We start from the raw sequence: 13,083 nt of genomic DNA on the forward strand, positions 1-13,083 counted from the left end.
GGAAAAAAAAAATTTCCTATAGTTTACATGAAATGCCATCCCCCTAGACTAAGAGCTACATAGAATAAAAGCCCCATAAACTTAAGCTGTGATAGTCCTGAAATCAAGGTCATAAGATTCTTCTACTCTGTAAATCATACAAAGAAGAAAAGTAAGGAAAAAGTATGTTCAGCACCACGAATATATTAATTAGGAACAGAGTTAGGTCTCTCTTGAAAGGGCTGTAAGCTGTAATAGCTGATGACATACCTTAAGTTCTCTGAAGAAGATACTACTCCTGGCCCACTCAACAATGGAGAAGAGGGTTTGATCAGCCATTTTGCACATAAGCCCAAACGTGCTCAGCTTTTCATGCTTGCTTCGATTAGCTTGCTCTTGCTGCAAATAGGCCATGATTTTGGCCTGGACTTGAGGCTCATCTGGCTCACACTTCAGAAGTTCCAGTATCAGATGTGGGATGCTTGCCGGGGAGCTTGTCTGGTAACTATCCATGTAGGAATAGCCCATGATCGACTCCGGTGAGCTGGTGTAGGGGTCTGGATACTCAGACTTGATGGCCCGGCTAGGAAAGTGACTGTATGTTTGGTAACCTTGCAGGCTGCCATGAGGTGGCATTGTCATGCTAATGGGGGAGGTTACAAAGGGACTTCTGTCATAGTCTGTGGGAGGCAAGGCAGCGTGGTTCAGAGGTAGGCCTTTGGAGGCAGAATGGATGTTCTGAATTGCAGAAGAGATGGTGAGCTCAGAGGGCATTGCTTGGATCACCTGAGACATGGCTTCTAGCTTAAGTCCATTGGCTCGGATGAGGGCTTTTTTCTGTTGCTTTAGGGCCCTGTCTCTCTTGTACATTGGCCCAAATTTATTCCTTCCCCCGCGCATTCGGTCAGCCCTTACCGCTGTAGGAAAATAAAAAAAAAAGGAGTAAGGGTATAAATAAGATGGAAATCATTATCATTCTCTGGATCTCCAGGTATCTAGAAATGTTGAAAATTGTCCAGAAGTGTTATGTGTGTGGTTGTTTCACACCATACCTCTCAAAGGTTCCCCCCCAAAACCATGTCTTCCTTATTTATGAATTCTCTCCTCTAAGTGTTTGTCATCAAAAAAAAAAATATTTTGGATACATAGGAACCTATTACTATTAACCCTTTGGTGGACTGAAAAGATTTCATAATTTTTGCTACACACAGGGGATCCTTCAGATTGCTAAGAAAGAGTATTATGCCTGTTGTGTCAGAATTCTCTTTACAGAAACCCAAACTGCTAAGAGGAAAAATTAAAAAATCAAATAACCCATTTCTGGACTAAATTGTGAATGTTTTCCCTTAGACTATCTTCCTCCCTCAAAGCCATTTTGACTAATTTGCTGCAAAAGGATTGGGTACATGCTTTTCCTGGAAAATCATTTTCACCTGGACTTGATGAGCACACATCAGATAACCACCAGTTATTGTTTTTAATTTAGGCAGAACTGGACATAATTAAAGCAAATTCATTTCAGAAGCTGTCAAGACAGTCCACCATCACAGTGCTGTGTGGAGTCTGGGACCACGTCTAATAAGTGAGTTAGCAGTTCTCTCCAAGCCCATAGTGGCCAATGGCAATTAGACAGAAACCAGCGACCTCTGACAGCTTCTGACATGTTGAAATTGCTGGAGGTTAAGTTTTTGAGCTTTTTATCTTAGGATTAGTGTGGCATTAAAAATTTATTGTGAATGCAAGGTATCCAGAATATTGCACAAGATAACAGAGAGTTTTTCATCTGGGTGATAATTTATTGAATATTCAACTATTTCACATCACTGTTAAGGAAGTAGACCTCAGCCCCACAAGTGACTTACAGTTAATAAGGCACACTTTTTAAGGTAAAGAAACGCAACTTTTTCCTTTCATTAAAAAAAGAAGAAATCAAATGATATCATATGAAATCACAACATTTGATTTTTGACATTTTATCTTTTGAGTCTCATACTAGAGTAAACATCTCCCACAGTATTTTGCTGTCTGGAAAATAAAAACGTGATTGGTAATAAAGAAATGAATGAGCATTTCTTTCTCGATCTCTTTCCCAATCTCTTCTTAAAAACAATACAGAGTTAACAGTTCTCATGATAACCAAAGTGGCTACTTCTATTGGGAAGGAATCTGTTAGCGATTCAGAAGATTTATTCGAAATCTTCTGAATATTTCTATCAAGTGTGAGTGCCACATAACAGAAAAGCTCCAAACAAAAGTAGCCTGTGCCTCACTGATCAAATAAAATGCATTCTTGTATCTGGCACTGAACAGTGACCGGCATGCCTTATTATTACTTTCTTTGCACTGTAGTTAATCTGTGGACAGTCAGTAGGCTGGAGGCTGAAAAACAGCAACACACCATGAGAGTCCATGCACCAAATTATTTACAGTGGTCACACATTAACTTTACTCCCTGCCAATCTGTACATTGTAAGTACCAGGTTCTACTCTTTCGACATAGTTTAACATGGCTTTTGGGGAACCACTCTCTTGTTCCTGTCAAACCAATGCTACTGATTTAATAGTTCATCATTTTTCACGTTTCCTACTTTCCACCTTCATTTTGCAGACTTGATGGTTATCTTACAAAAAAGAAAAAAGAAAAAGGAACGTGTTTTCCTACACCATCAAAACTTGCACTCTCTATGAGCAACTCCATTTCACAGTTAAATTAGCTTTGACTCTTGCTCAGGAGTCACGAAGTTAATAGTAACAATTATGACAATTAAACAATTTAAAAGATTAAAATCAGGCTTTTACTAAGTTATCCTGACTTGAAAACTGACAATACATTTTTTTTAATTTTTGCAAATTTTAAAATTTGTTCTCATTTCAATCACAGTCCTGTTTTCATCTCACCTGGCCTCTTTAGTGTCAGGTGCATCTGCTCCCCAAACTAAAAATTAAAAGAAAAGGGGGAGGGGGGACTCCAAGACTGAAATTTTTTCCTGGTAGATTTCACCAGTATTTAAATGAGACTTGGAATGTTCTGCTGATGAAACATAAAAAGATCTTACATTATTGTCCATGGTGTTAGAAGACTAAGAGAATAATGTTACCATATTATAAGTACAATGTTATTTTAAATCTTATGTCCTTGGAGAGTTTTAACAGGCAATAGTAGTCTTTAGAAGAAACTTACCTTCTAGCTTCATTCCAACACTTAGACATTTTTGAAATCGACAGTAAGGACAACGCTTTCTCTGTGTTTTATCAATTTGGCAGTTCTGGTTTTCTATACATGTGTACCTTTTATTATTTTGGACTGTTCGCTTAAAAAACCCCTATAAGACAGAGAAAATAGTAAGGCACAGTATAAATCTAACACCCGTCTCGTCCATTGTTTCATTTTAAGGAAATCACCAATAAATCTTTTCATTGAACCAATGAGCCTTTCCGTGGTTCTGTGGTTTGTTCTACATTTTAACAAGATCAACCCTCCAAAACAGTGCTGGGCCAAAGTGGAGATTTTTCTGGCACTAAAGTTATATTCCTAGAATAACATCAAATCTTGGGGAGATTTGGATATACACCATTTCATCTCAACAGACGGAGAAAAATACATTCCATATTGACCAGTAATTTCAAAAAAAATCTGTTTTCTTATTAACCTCATATTCCAGATAAGGTACTCATGGAGCTCTGCACCGTTTGTAAGCAGCCTGATAGATTTTAGTGGCAAATTATTATAAAATACCATTGGAAAAACTGAACAGCAAAACACCCCAGATTTTTTTTTTTTTTTTTTTTTTTTTTTTACAAATGTCAGCACTAGACTGTCGAGAGCAAGAGGATTTAAAGAGTAAAATGGGAAAATGTTCATAATTCCATTGAAATACATTCAAGTTGGGGAACTCTGTAATAATAAAAAAAAAAAGTGAAACTGATGGAAAAGAAAAAATGTATAGCAGAGAGCTGAATTTTAGCACAGTGTGTTTTTCTTCTATTTCACCCAAAAGAATTCATCAAAACAAATTTTGTAGCTTTATAATATAATAACAGCTTTACCAGGATGGTATACTCTTTATGTTTATCTTACTAGCTATAAAGTGGAACAATCTTACTTTGTTATAGAGAATGAAGGGATTTTCCTGGCAGTGGTTTAAGTATTTGTACTAAGCTTTCTGCTTTAAAAAATGTTGAGAAATAGCAAATAGTATCAAATGGACTGGGACTATATCAAAAAGGTCTGGGAGAAATTCTTGATGTATGGTTGATAGTAATAGGAAAAATTTAGTACATTTTAGATATTAAAACTTCTTGCATTTAAATAGGTCATATGACTTATTTATGAATGCCATTCTACTATAAACTAAGATGTGCTTTCTTACCCTTTATGATACAAATTTTTAAAAAAATCTTCAAAATTGTTTTTGGAATAAATCAGGATGAAATCATGCAGTTGAGAATTTAGACTTTTATCTGTGGATAAAAAATGTTTAGACTTGCAGCACAGAATACTCTGAAGTTAAAATATATTTGGGAAATACTTTGTCATGTTCCCTCTCAAGAACAACGATGCTTTAAATATATATAAGTCAAGCAAAATCAATATTTAGGACTGTTAGAAATAGAAGTCTTTCTACAGATACATCACTTTACTACAATAAAATATTTTAAAGCCATGAGACGGGCAAAGTTTTCTAAACAGCATAAATTTTTTTAGCCTTTGGAATTAAATCAAACACATATTTCAAAGAATCATCTCCCCAGGACTAACTCTCTCATTTTTAATTGAGTCTATAAAAGACAGCCTCCATTTAGCTTTAAAAAGTAATCCAATGGTTTATTTTGGATTTAAACATTATATTTATCAGGTAGCAACGTGGAGGCAAACCTTGCAGCTTTCACAGGTGAGGAGCCCATAATGGTATCCAGACACTTTGTCTCCACACACCGGACAGAGTTCTTCAAGATCTTCATCATAAGAGTAATTCACCATTTTAAACTGAGACACTGAAACAAGAAAAAGAAATGTGTATACATATCTAATTAATTTACTATGTAGGTTTTAATCCTGCAGTGAAAAGCATTTTGGTGATCAGTGGGCAAATATCACAGGTAAAATATTATATATATAATATATATATTATATATATAATATTTTATCTTGCTATACTTAAAAAATAGTTTTATACAATGAAAGCAAAACATCTTTAGGACTCAACGAGCATGCACTTCCTATTTTTTTAACTTAAAAAGATTTCCAACTTCTTTTGTTAAGAATTTTAAACTGACCGCTGTTGAACACATAGGTCATAACTGCAAAACAACAAATCAGAAAAGAAACATGAATTGCAGAAAGTAACCATTTAGAACTTCTTTTCAACCTTCTAAAGTTAAGATCCAAAATGTCACCTTTGCCTAAGGAAGAGAAGCAAGCCCTCGCATTCTCGCACTCTTGGAGTAAGTTTGCTGCAAGTACACAGCGCTTATCAGGATAGCAACTGCCGATTTGCAAACACTTGACCGAGAACCTGAAGCCCCAGAAACAGCTTTCCAGCAGCAGCCCCCACTTTTAACAGCCTGCGGCTGTACGTTCGAATCTGTTAGACTAATTGAAACATTCAGTTACTTATCGACAGGGCTCCTGTTCTGGATACTTTAGTCTCTTCACATTCGAAAACGTCCTGTTAAAATAAAGAAGGAAAAGAGGGAGGACGCCCGGATGGGAGGGGGAAAAAAAAAAAGAAAAGAAAAGATACACAGGAGGGTTTGGTTTCGTCCCCAAGTATTAAAGTCCTGCGATAAAACTTCACATGTTTCCGATAATCATTGCAAAATATAAACACCTTGAGATTGCCCGGTTAAAGTTAAACAGAAATCAGGCCGCGGCTACAAGCGGCTCACTGCGGGGATCGAGTAACCGCCTTCCGCCGGACTTAGCCCCTGCGAAGGCGTCATCGCAGCTAAAAGATGGATAAACTATGCACAGGAAGGACAGTGGCCAGGAGACCCCAGATGATACCTGATCTAGTCCCTTCCTGAGACTCACTCGGGGGCAGGTCTCGGAGGGCGACGCGGCGGGTATCGGTGCTAAGGGGCAGGTCCGCGCAGCCCAGCCACCAGCTGTACCCCTCCCGGGCACCTTCCTGTGAAACCCCGGGGCGCGCTGTCCTTTTCGCCCCTTGCCCAACTCTTGCTCGGCGACACACAGGCGCACAAATGCAGATTCGAGTTTAAGTTAATCAGTGGCGTTTGCAGGGGGCGGGGCGGGGGGGGGGGGGGGGAGATGGGGGAACCGACGGCCGGACAAAAGTTTCCTTTGATTTGTTTACCAAAACGGAAAGAGAAATAGCTCCCACTGCATCCCCAAAGTTCCCGGCCACTCCATCACGATAATGTGGCCTCTTCGCCAAGGACTCGTTCTTTTCCTTTTTATCTTTTTAAAATAAAGTGGGTTTTTTTGTTTTGTTTTGTTTTGTTTTTTTTGTTGTTGTTGTTTCTTTACGGATTCTGCAGGCCTCCGGAAAGGGCCGTGGGGAGGTGAGGTCACTTGCACCACTTCGAGGCTGAGGGCCGAGGACCGACCAGCTGAGTTGAGACGTCTCTTCCCGAGACACAGAGCCCTGGCCTGGGGCTTAAACCGGAGTGAGTTAGCCAGAGTTTGGGGGTGGGGGTGGGGTCCCGGGAAAAGATGTTCGCGTAGAAGCAGGCGCCTTGAGCTCCGTGAAGTAGAAGTAGAGACGCTAAGCGCAGTCCTCCTAGTGGCGCCAACCCTAAGAGGTCCGCGCTCGGGCTTTGGGAAGCTGGGGGTTTGGGGAAACTGAGGGTTTAAGTTTGTTTATAGCCCCCATCTCTTCCAAAACTCGTAACTATTGTCCTGCGGCGTGTTTTCGGGACGGGAAAAACTGTACTTTACCAAGTGTGTTCTTCTCTACCTCCCCTTCTCCCAAAAAAGTAAACTCTAATTTCGCACCTAAGAGGCACAGCGAGGCAACCGTTTGCAGGAGGATTCGGTGCCCACCTCGGGGATCCAACGCCAAAAGACCAGGGCTGGGAATGGGGACCCTCTCGGACAAAGACAGAGGCCTTGTGGGTAGCCAGTCGCTGCTGTGCGGGACCCGGGCATCTTTCAGAGTGTCCCAGGTGCCGTACCCAAGTAGGCTTTCGGAGAACGGAATCCGTTGGGGCAAAGAAGTCCCTGTCTTTAGAAAGTAGAGAGGGCCGTGGGGCCTTGGAAAGCTAGGGCCGAAGAGAGGCACGCGAATAAATCCCTCCATAGTAAGCTGTCCCGAAACCTAGTGGCGAGTCTTTCTGGTAGGACCAGGGCGCGTCCCCGGCTGAGCCCAGAGCAAGCAAGGGAAAGGGGTCCCCATCCCCAGGGACTTCCCTCGAGGTGCAGGCCGAGTGGCATAGAGGAAGTCGTGCCCTGACCCTTCCCACGATGTTTTCGAACCCAAAGCTGAGCGAGCGGCCGGCGGCTTCTCCTGAGACCTGTGCACAATGGAAGTCTAACTTTCTGCTTTGGGACAGTAGGTCGTGTCAAGAACGCCCCTCCCGAACTTTAAAAGGAATACTACAGTGGCATTTCCCTCGCATCTCCCCCGCCCCCTAAACCCTTATTCTTGCCTCCCCTACTTCTTGATCCAGCGTTTCCCTGAGCGTCTTTTCCCTAGTCTTTCTGAAACGCGCGCGCCTGAACGAGGGGCAGAAACTTTCCTTTTGGACCTAAGATCGCGGTGGCCTCACGGGCGCCCAAAGGGCACTCCCTCTCCGCAGCTAGAGGCGGAGGGTTCCGGGATCCCGCTCACGGCGCCGCGTCCCCGACGCCCCGACTTGGCGGGACTCCCAGGTACGAGCGCCAATGCCTCTTTGGGCCAACCGGGTTCCTCCAGCACCCAACCCTCAAGTTAGTCTCAGGGGCCGCAGCCCCCAGGGGACGTCCACAGCCCTTCCTGGAGGCTTGGAGAGACCCCAGCATCACGGAGAGGTAACCGATCCACAGGCACAACGCACGCGTAGCCGCCACCCTCTTTCCCCAGTCCCGGAGGGAGACATCAGGGGCCCTGGGCCCGAGCGCGGCAGGCGCGCCGCCGATCCCGCACCGCGGCGTGCACCAACCCCAAACTCTGCTCCAACTCTGCTCCCAACACTTCCCCGGCGCTTTCAAGTTCGCTCAAGGGGATGGCAGGAAGCGTTCCGGGATCACAGGCCCGCCTGCCCGCACATCCTGCGCGCGGGAAGGGGCGAGGATGGAAGAGCACCGGTGACTTTTCCTAGCATTGTTCCCTCCCCGGCCCAGGGCAACTGCGATAAACTTCTGAAGGGCTTAATACAACCACATCTAGAGTCGCTATTTGGAATGCGGCGAAAATATAGCCAGCAGGGTTTGCTTTTTTTGTTGTTAGCAATCAAGAGGTAAGAAAACAAGCCGGGCTTCCACATTCCCAGCGCTGGGACTATAGAAGAGGCATTATGCTAAACCGGTGCCCCGTTCCCTCAACTAACTCGGCAATACCCGCGCAGAGGATGGGGGTGGGATAATTTTGGATTTCTTCAGTTCTGTCTGCGGTTCTGAAGTTGTCCAAATTAGAGCCAGTTCGCAGTGTCCCCCTGGGCTTTTGGGGGTGCCCAACATACATTCTAACGCCGCCAAGACCAGCTTTCCCGGAGCCTCCTCTCTTTGTAGCTGACTTTGCTAAGCAGGGTGTTCTTCCTCCACACACGAGCATTGATTAAAGTTCCCACCGATTCCAATGACCGAGAACCCGCTCCGGTTTCCAGTGAGGCATTTCATTTCTTAGAATGATCTTATTATTCTGAAGTATCTTTAGCCTGAAGCTGCCCCCCTCGGGTTGCCATAGAGCTTGAAACCTCTCTTTTCTTAATTAGAAGCGGCCAATTAGGCATTGCTTGGAAAACCTCCGCCCCGCATTGTTCAAGAGCCATAAACTTTTATGCCTGCCCCTCGGGAGGGGGCCTGCCGCCCGCGCGCGGCCCCACAGCCCGGCAGCGGCGAGCGCCCCGCAGGGCTGCTCCGGCGCCCGCGAGGGGTGGGCGGCTGAAGCCCTCAGGGCGAGCCCGGGGGCGGTGTGGCCGCGGGAACCCGAGCGCCGCGCAGCGCCTCCTTACCTTGCATGTTTTCCGGCATCTGCCCCTGTTCCCCATGCGATCGAGCCAGTCCCAGGGCTTCCGTCTCCACTTTGGGCAGCATGACAAGGCGGCCGCGGGCGGGGAGAGGGGGTCCGCGTCCGTCCGGAAGCCCAGCACCTGGACACGGGCAGCACAGATTCAACTCCGGCGGAAAGGAGGGAGGGGCGGCTGGGGTGCTGGCTCACCCACCCGCTCGCAGGAGCGTGCCTCCGCCTCCTCCGGGGCTGCGGGTCAGGACCCCTGAGCCCCGTCCAGTCTCGCAACTCCGGAGCCGACCCCAAGCTGCTGGGAGGAGATGGCGGGCTACGAGACGCGGCGAAGACTACGTCCACGCGCCTGGCTTTGGCTCGGCTAGGGCGGCGGCGGCGGCGGCGGCGGCGGCGAAGGCGCAGCTGCCCGGGGCGCGGATCCGTGCGCGGCCGAGCTCCGGGCGGGCAGCGGAGGCGGCCGCCGAGCTGCTGCTGCCGCCGCGGCGGTGCCGCTGCCGCTGCTCCCGGACGGCTCGGGCGACTTCTACCCCTCCCTCCACCCGCCCTCTGGCTCAAGATCGGCAGGGGTCTCTCTCTCTCTCTCTCTCTCTCTCTCTCTCCCCCTCTCCCTCTCTCTCGCTTCACTTCTCTCTCCCCTCCTCTCCGCCCCTTCCCCTGTCTCTGCTTCCCTCTCGCTGACTATCACAAGTGTGGAGTTGTGAAGTTACAACCCCCCTCTCCTGCCTCGTTTACTCCTCTCGCGTGTCCGAGAGCAGCCCTTCCAGCCCCGAGGGTGACGGTGCTGGGAAGGAAAGGGGGAAGATGAGGAGGAGAGGGGAGGTAAGTAGGACGGGGGTAAGGGGAAGGCTGGGATGAGGGGTGATGACAGTGAATGGGGACGCGGGTTCCGGACTCGGTCGGACACCAGCCGCCAGCCAATGAGGATGAGGCGCGAGCTCCAGTCCCCTCGCCTGCCCCAACCTCACCACCCCGCCTTAACCCCCTCCCACCCCACCCTGACCTGGGGCGGGGGATGTGAATGCTGCCGGGTCTTACAGCTAGTGGGAAGCGACCTCTGTCTGAGCGCAGCGGCGAAGGACGGGAGGCTAGGGCGGCGATTTATTTCTGCGAGCTGAGGGGAAACCAGAAGGGACGCGGGAGTGTGTGAGTGTGCGTGTGTGTCCCCGCGCGAATATCGGGTCGGGGGCTGGAGGGGGAGTTAAACACCCATTTAAACAACTTAAAGGAGAAAAGAGATGTTGAATTCAGTTGACCGCTCTTCTCAGAAGAGCTGGCCTGCTCTCAAGGGTCTCCCGGCTTCATTGCCCATCGGTATTCAGTCCGAAAAGGCCCCACCATGGGCCCCAGGAGTCCTGCCGTGGCCGAGTGTCCCGGCTCACCGAGGAGACCCATCTCGCCGAGAGTTCGCCCACTCGCCGGCAATGGAGGAACAGCTATCCCTGTTTCCCCCGCTCTTTACCGGGTCCTTCACTCATTTATAAACACCCCACCCCCTCCAGACTAAGATTACATTGGCGGCAGACTTCCTAAATTTTAGGGCACTGTGTTTCCAAGCAGAAAGCAACGATCGGACTAGGCTTTTCTTTTTCATTCTGGTGTCTCTGGTAGGACAATCCACATGAGGCCCAGAGGCCCAGCACTTTAATAAAGTTTTAAAGAACCATCTGTTATGCAAGCTCTTCGGCCACCAGCCCAGCCACATCTTCAAAGTTTTCAGATCTCATCCCAACAAGATGAAAAAACATTTTTTCCAGCCTCGTGACAGCATATGAAATGCCTCATATTCAGTGTCTGCTGTGAGACTGGGTAATTATCAGAGTCCTCCCGCAAGGGGGTGAATTTGAATCTCAAAAGATCTGAATTTATTCTATTTGAATGGCATAGAGATCACACACTCAAACTGCCCAGGCCAGTATTTGATGAATTGAATAACACTCCAATCATCCCCATGATTAATCTACACTTTTATATGAAGCGGGTTGTTCATCACTCACCCACGCCTGGTAATTCAGGTACTATTGGCTCTCTAATTCTTTTTTTTTTTTTTTGGTCATTTTGTTCTTCTTCAATGTATATTCAGAATCTAGCTTATTTAAATCTCAGTTTTGTAGCACCAAATTTCATAAAAATGTTTAAACTTGGGGGGAGGGGGACCAGCCACTAGTTTGTAAAGGGCAGTGGGATGTAGTTGCCAAAATGAGCGACCCTTAAGATGATCAGATTTCCAGGGCAGCATCAACTAACACTGTCAATTCATTTTCAATATTACTAATTGTTTTTAAATATCATTGTAAATCAAATAAGTTTTGTGGCTTAAGTATATACATTATATATAGAATATATACACACACATACACACAGTTCAGAAAAGGAAAGGAGTTGTCTCAGGGCTCAACTCAGTTCTTGCAGTGCTTTGTGGATTCGGATGAACTTTGAAAATCAGTTTATTCCAAAGTCTTAATCTAGGAACAGCCTCCTCTCACTACAGTCAAAGAGCTCATGGGGGCACTTATGTAGCACTTTGCAAATACCAGGCTGGCAGCTTTGGGGGGACTCCAGACTCTTGGTCCTCAGGGGGAGCTTCCAGGGTGAGGGAAGGTCCTCTGATTGGTAGAGCTGGAGGAAGAGGTTGGGAGAGTTTGAAAGAAGTAGAAAGGGGGTCTGACAGGACCATATATTTGTAGCATGGCAAAAGTGCTTGCCTGCACTTGAGGCAGAGCCTTGACCTAGCCAAGGAAAACTTTGTGATCACATTCATAACCCAGCTTGAGCCCCAGAAGGGGCTTGCCAAGACCACCCTAGCGCCTTTTCAGTCCAGGCCAGTCTGCCCTTGCCTCACACCCCAAACCAGGAGTGATGGTGACAAAGGAGCAGTTGGCATTCATTTCTCTCCTCCCAAAATCAGAGGGGGCAATGGTGGGGAAATAGGGGCTGCAGACAAGGTTTCAAAAAACCACCCTTAAAAAAAAATCCGCAGTTGTATCACAGAAGAAAGATCCAAGGTGCTTCGCCTTGCTTTGAAGTTCTTCTCCAGGCTCACAGCTTTTCCCCCCCCGAACGGAAAGGGCACCTAAATAGCAGGTCTCAAGCAGAGAGAAAACTTCGGTGTCCCAGGCCTCCCTCCTGCTCCAGGAAGAGAAGAGTTCCCTAGGGTCAACCATATCCAGATCCCCATCCGGGACGTCGAAACCCCTGCCGGCGGTGGACAACGGGGAAGTCTTCCACTGGAATTGGTTCATGTCAGAGACCCGAGGGCACACTCACCTTTCCCCGGGTCGTTTCGTTAGGGCTTTAGGGGAGCGGCAGAGCCCCCAGCCCTGGGGCAGACGCAGAGGGTGGGGCGGCGGCACCAGGCTTCCCACATCACGCTCATTTCTGCCCTGCAAGTGCATCCTTTCCAAACCCCCTGAGTTCCCTGGTTCCGAACGATCTGGTCCCTTGACCCTTCAATTCCGCTGGGCAGGGGCCCACACTGGAGCCCCGGACCCGCTTGCCCTGTGACCTGGGATCGGCCTGGGTCGATCCTGGGCCAGAACACCCTCTCGGAAGGATAGCTGGAAGAGGAGGAGCCCGGCCGCCCACGGTGCCTCGGATCGGTTACCTGAAGATGGTTCTAGGTTGCAGAGGCAGCAGTGAGGAAGGAGAGCCAAGTGGACGCGGGAAGGGGAGGCGGCTGTGATGGGAGTAGGGCAACAGGGCCTGTGTGGTCTAAACGTTGATGCTGGTGGTGGTCTGGACTGACGGACAGACACATCGATCGACTTGGAATGCTAAAACGCCCGCAGGCGGGCAGATGCATCCCATCCTCCGCCAGGAACGTCTAACCTACTGCCCCCCTGCCTCTCAGTGGATGCACATTCAAGAATCCACCCCATCTGGCGGGAAACAAGTGGTGCCGGAGACCACAGACCAGAGGCCGGGAGACCGGGGGAGACCGTTCCGGCTTTAGCTACGGTGCGGATTCACAATTTCTCCCCTC

The 13,083-nt window shown here is 47.6% G+C and overlaps 1 protein-coding gene across 5 annotated transcripts in view; it reads right to left on the reverse strand.

The window, feature by feature from the left end:
* Window positions 1–13,083, reverse strand: part of NR5A2 (nuclear receptor subfamily 5 group A member 2) — a 138,047-nt gene that overhangs the window by 117,041 nt on the left and 7,923 nt on the right. Inside the window, exons 2-5 of one of the 5 annotated variants that reach the window (XM_045456576.1) lie at window positions 9,094–9,231; window positions 4,856–4,974; window positions 3,161–3,302; window positions 250–896 (exon numbers count right to left, since the gene is read on the reverse strand). In XM_045456576.1, coding sequence (XP_045312532.1) covers window positions 250–896; window positions 3,161–3,302; window positions 4,856–4,974; window positions 9,094–9,231 — 1,046 coding nt within the window. Of the gene's footprint in view, window positions 1–249; window positions 897–3,160; window positions 3,303–4,855; window positions 4,975–5,376; window positions 5,620–5,986; window positions 6,169–9,093; window positions 9,232–13,083 lie in introns of those variants that run through there. The other 4 variants (XM_045456580.1, XM_045456578.1, XM_045456579.1 and 1 more) reach the window with 4 other exon arrangements.

This window comes from Leopardus geoffroyi, chromosome C3 (assembly GCF_018350155.1).
Source record: "Leopardus geoffroyi isolate Oge1 chromosome C3, O.geoffroyi_Oge1_pat1.0, whole genome shotgun sequence".
NCBI classification, from domain to species: Eukaryota; Metazoa; Chordata; class Mammalia; order Carnivora; family Felidae; genus Leopardus; species Leopardus geoffroyi.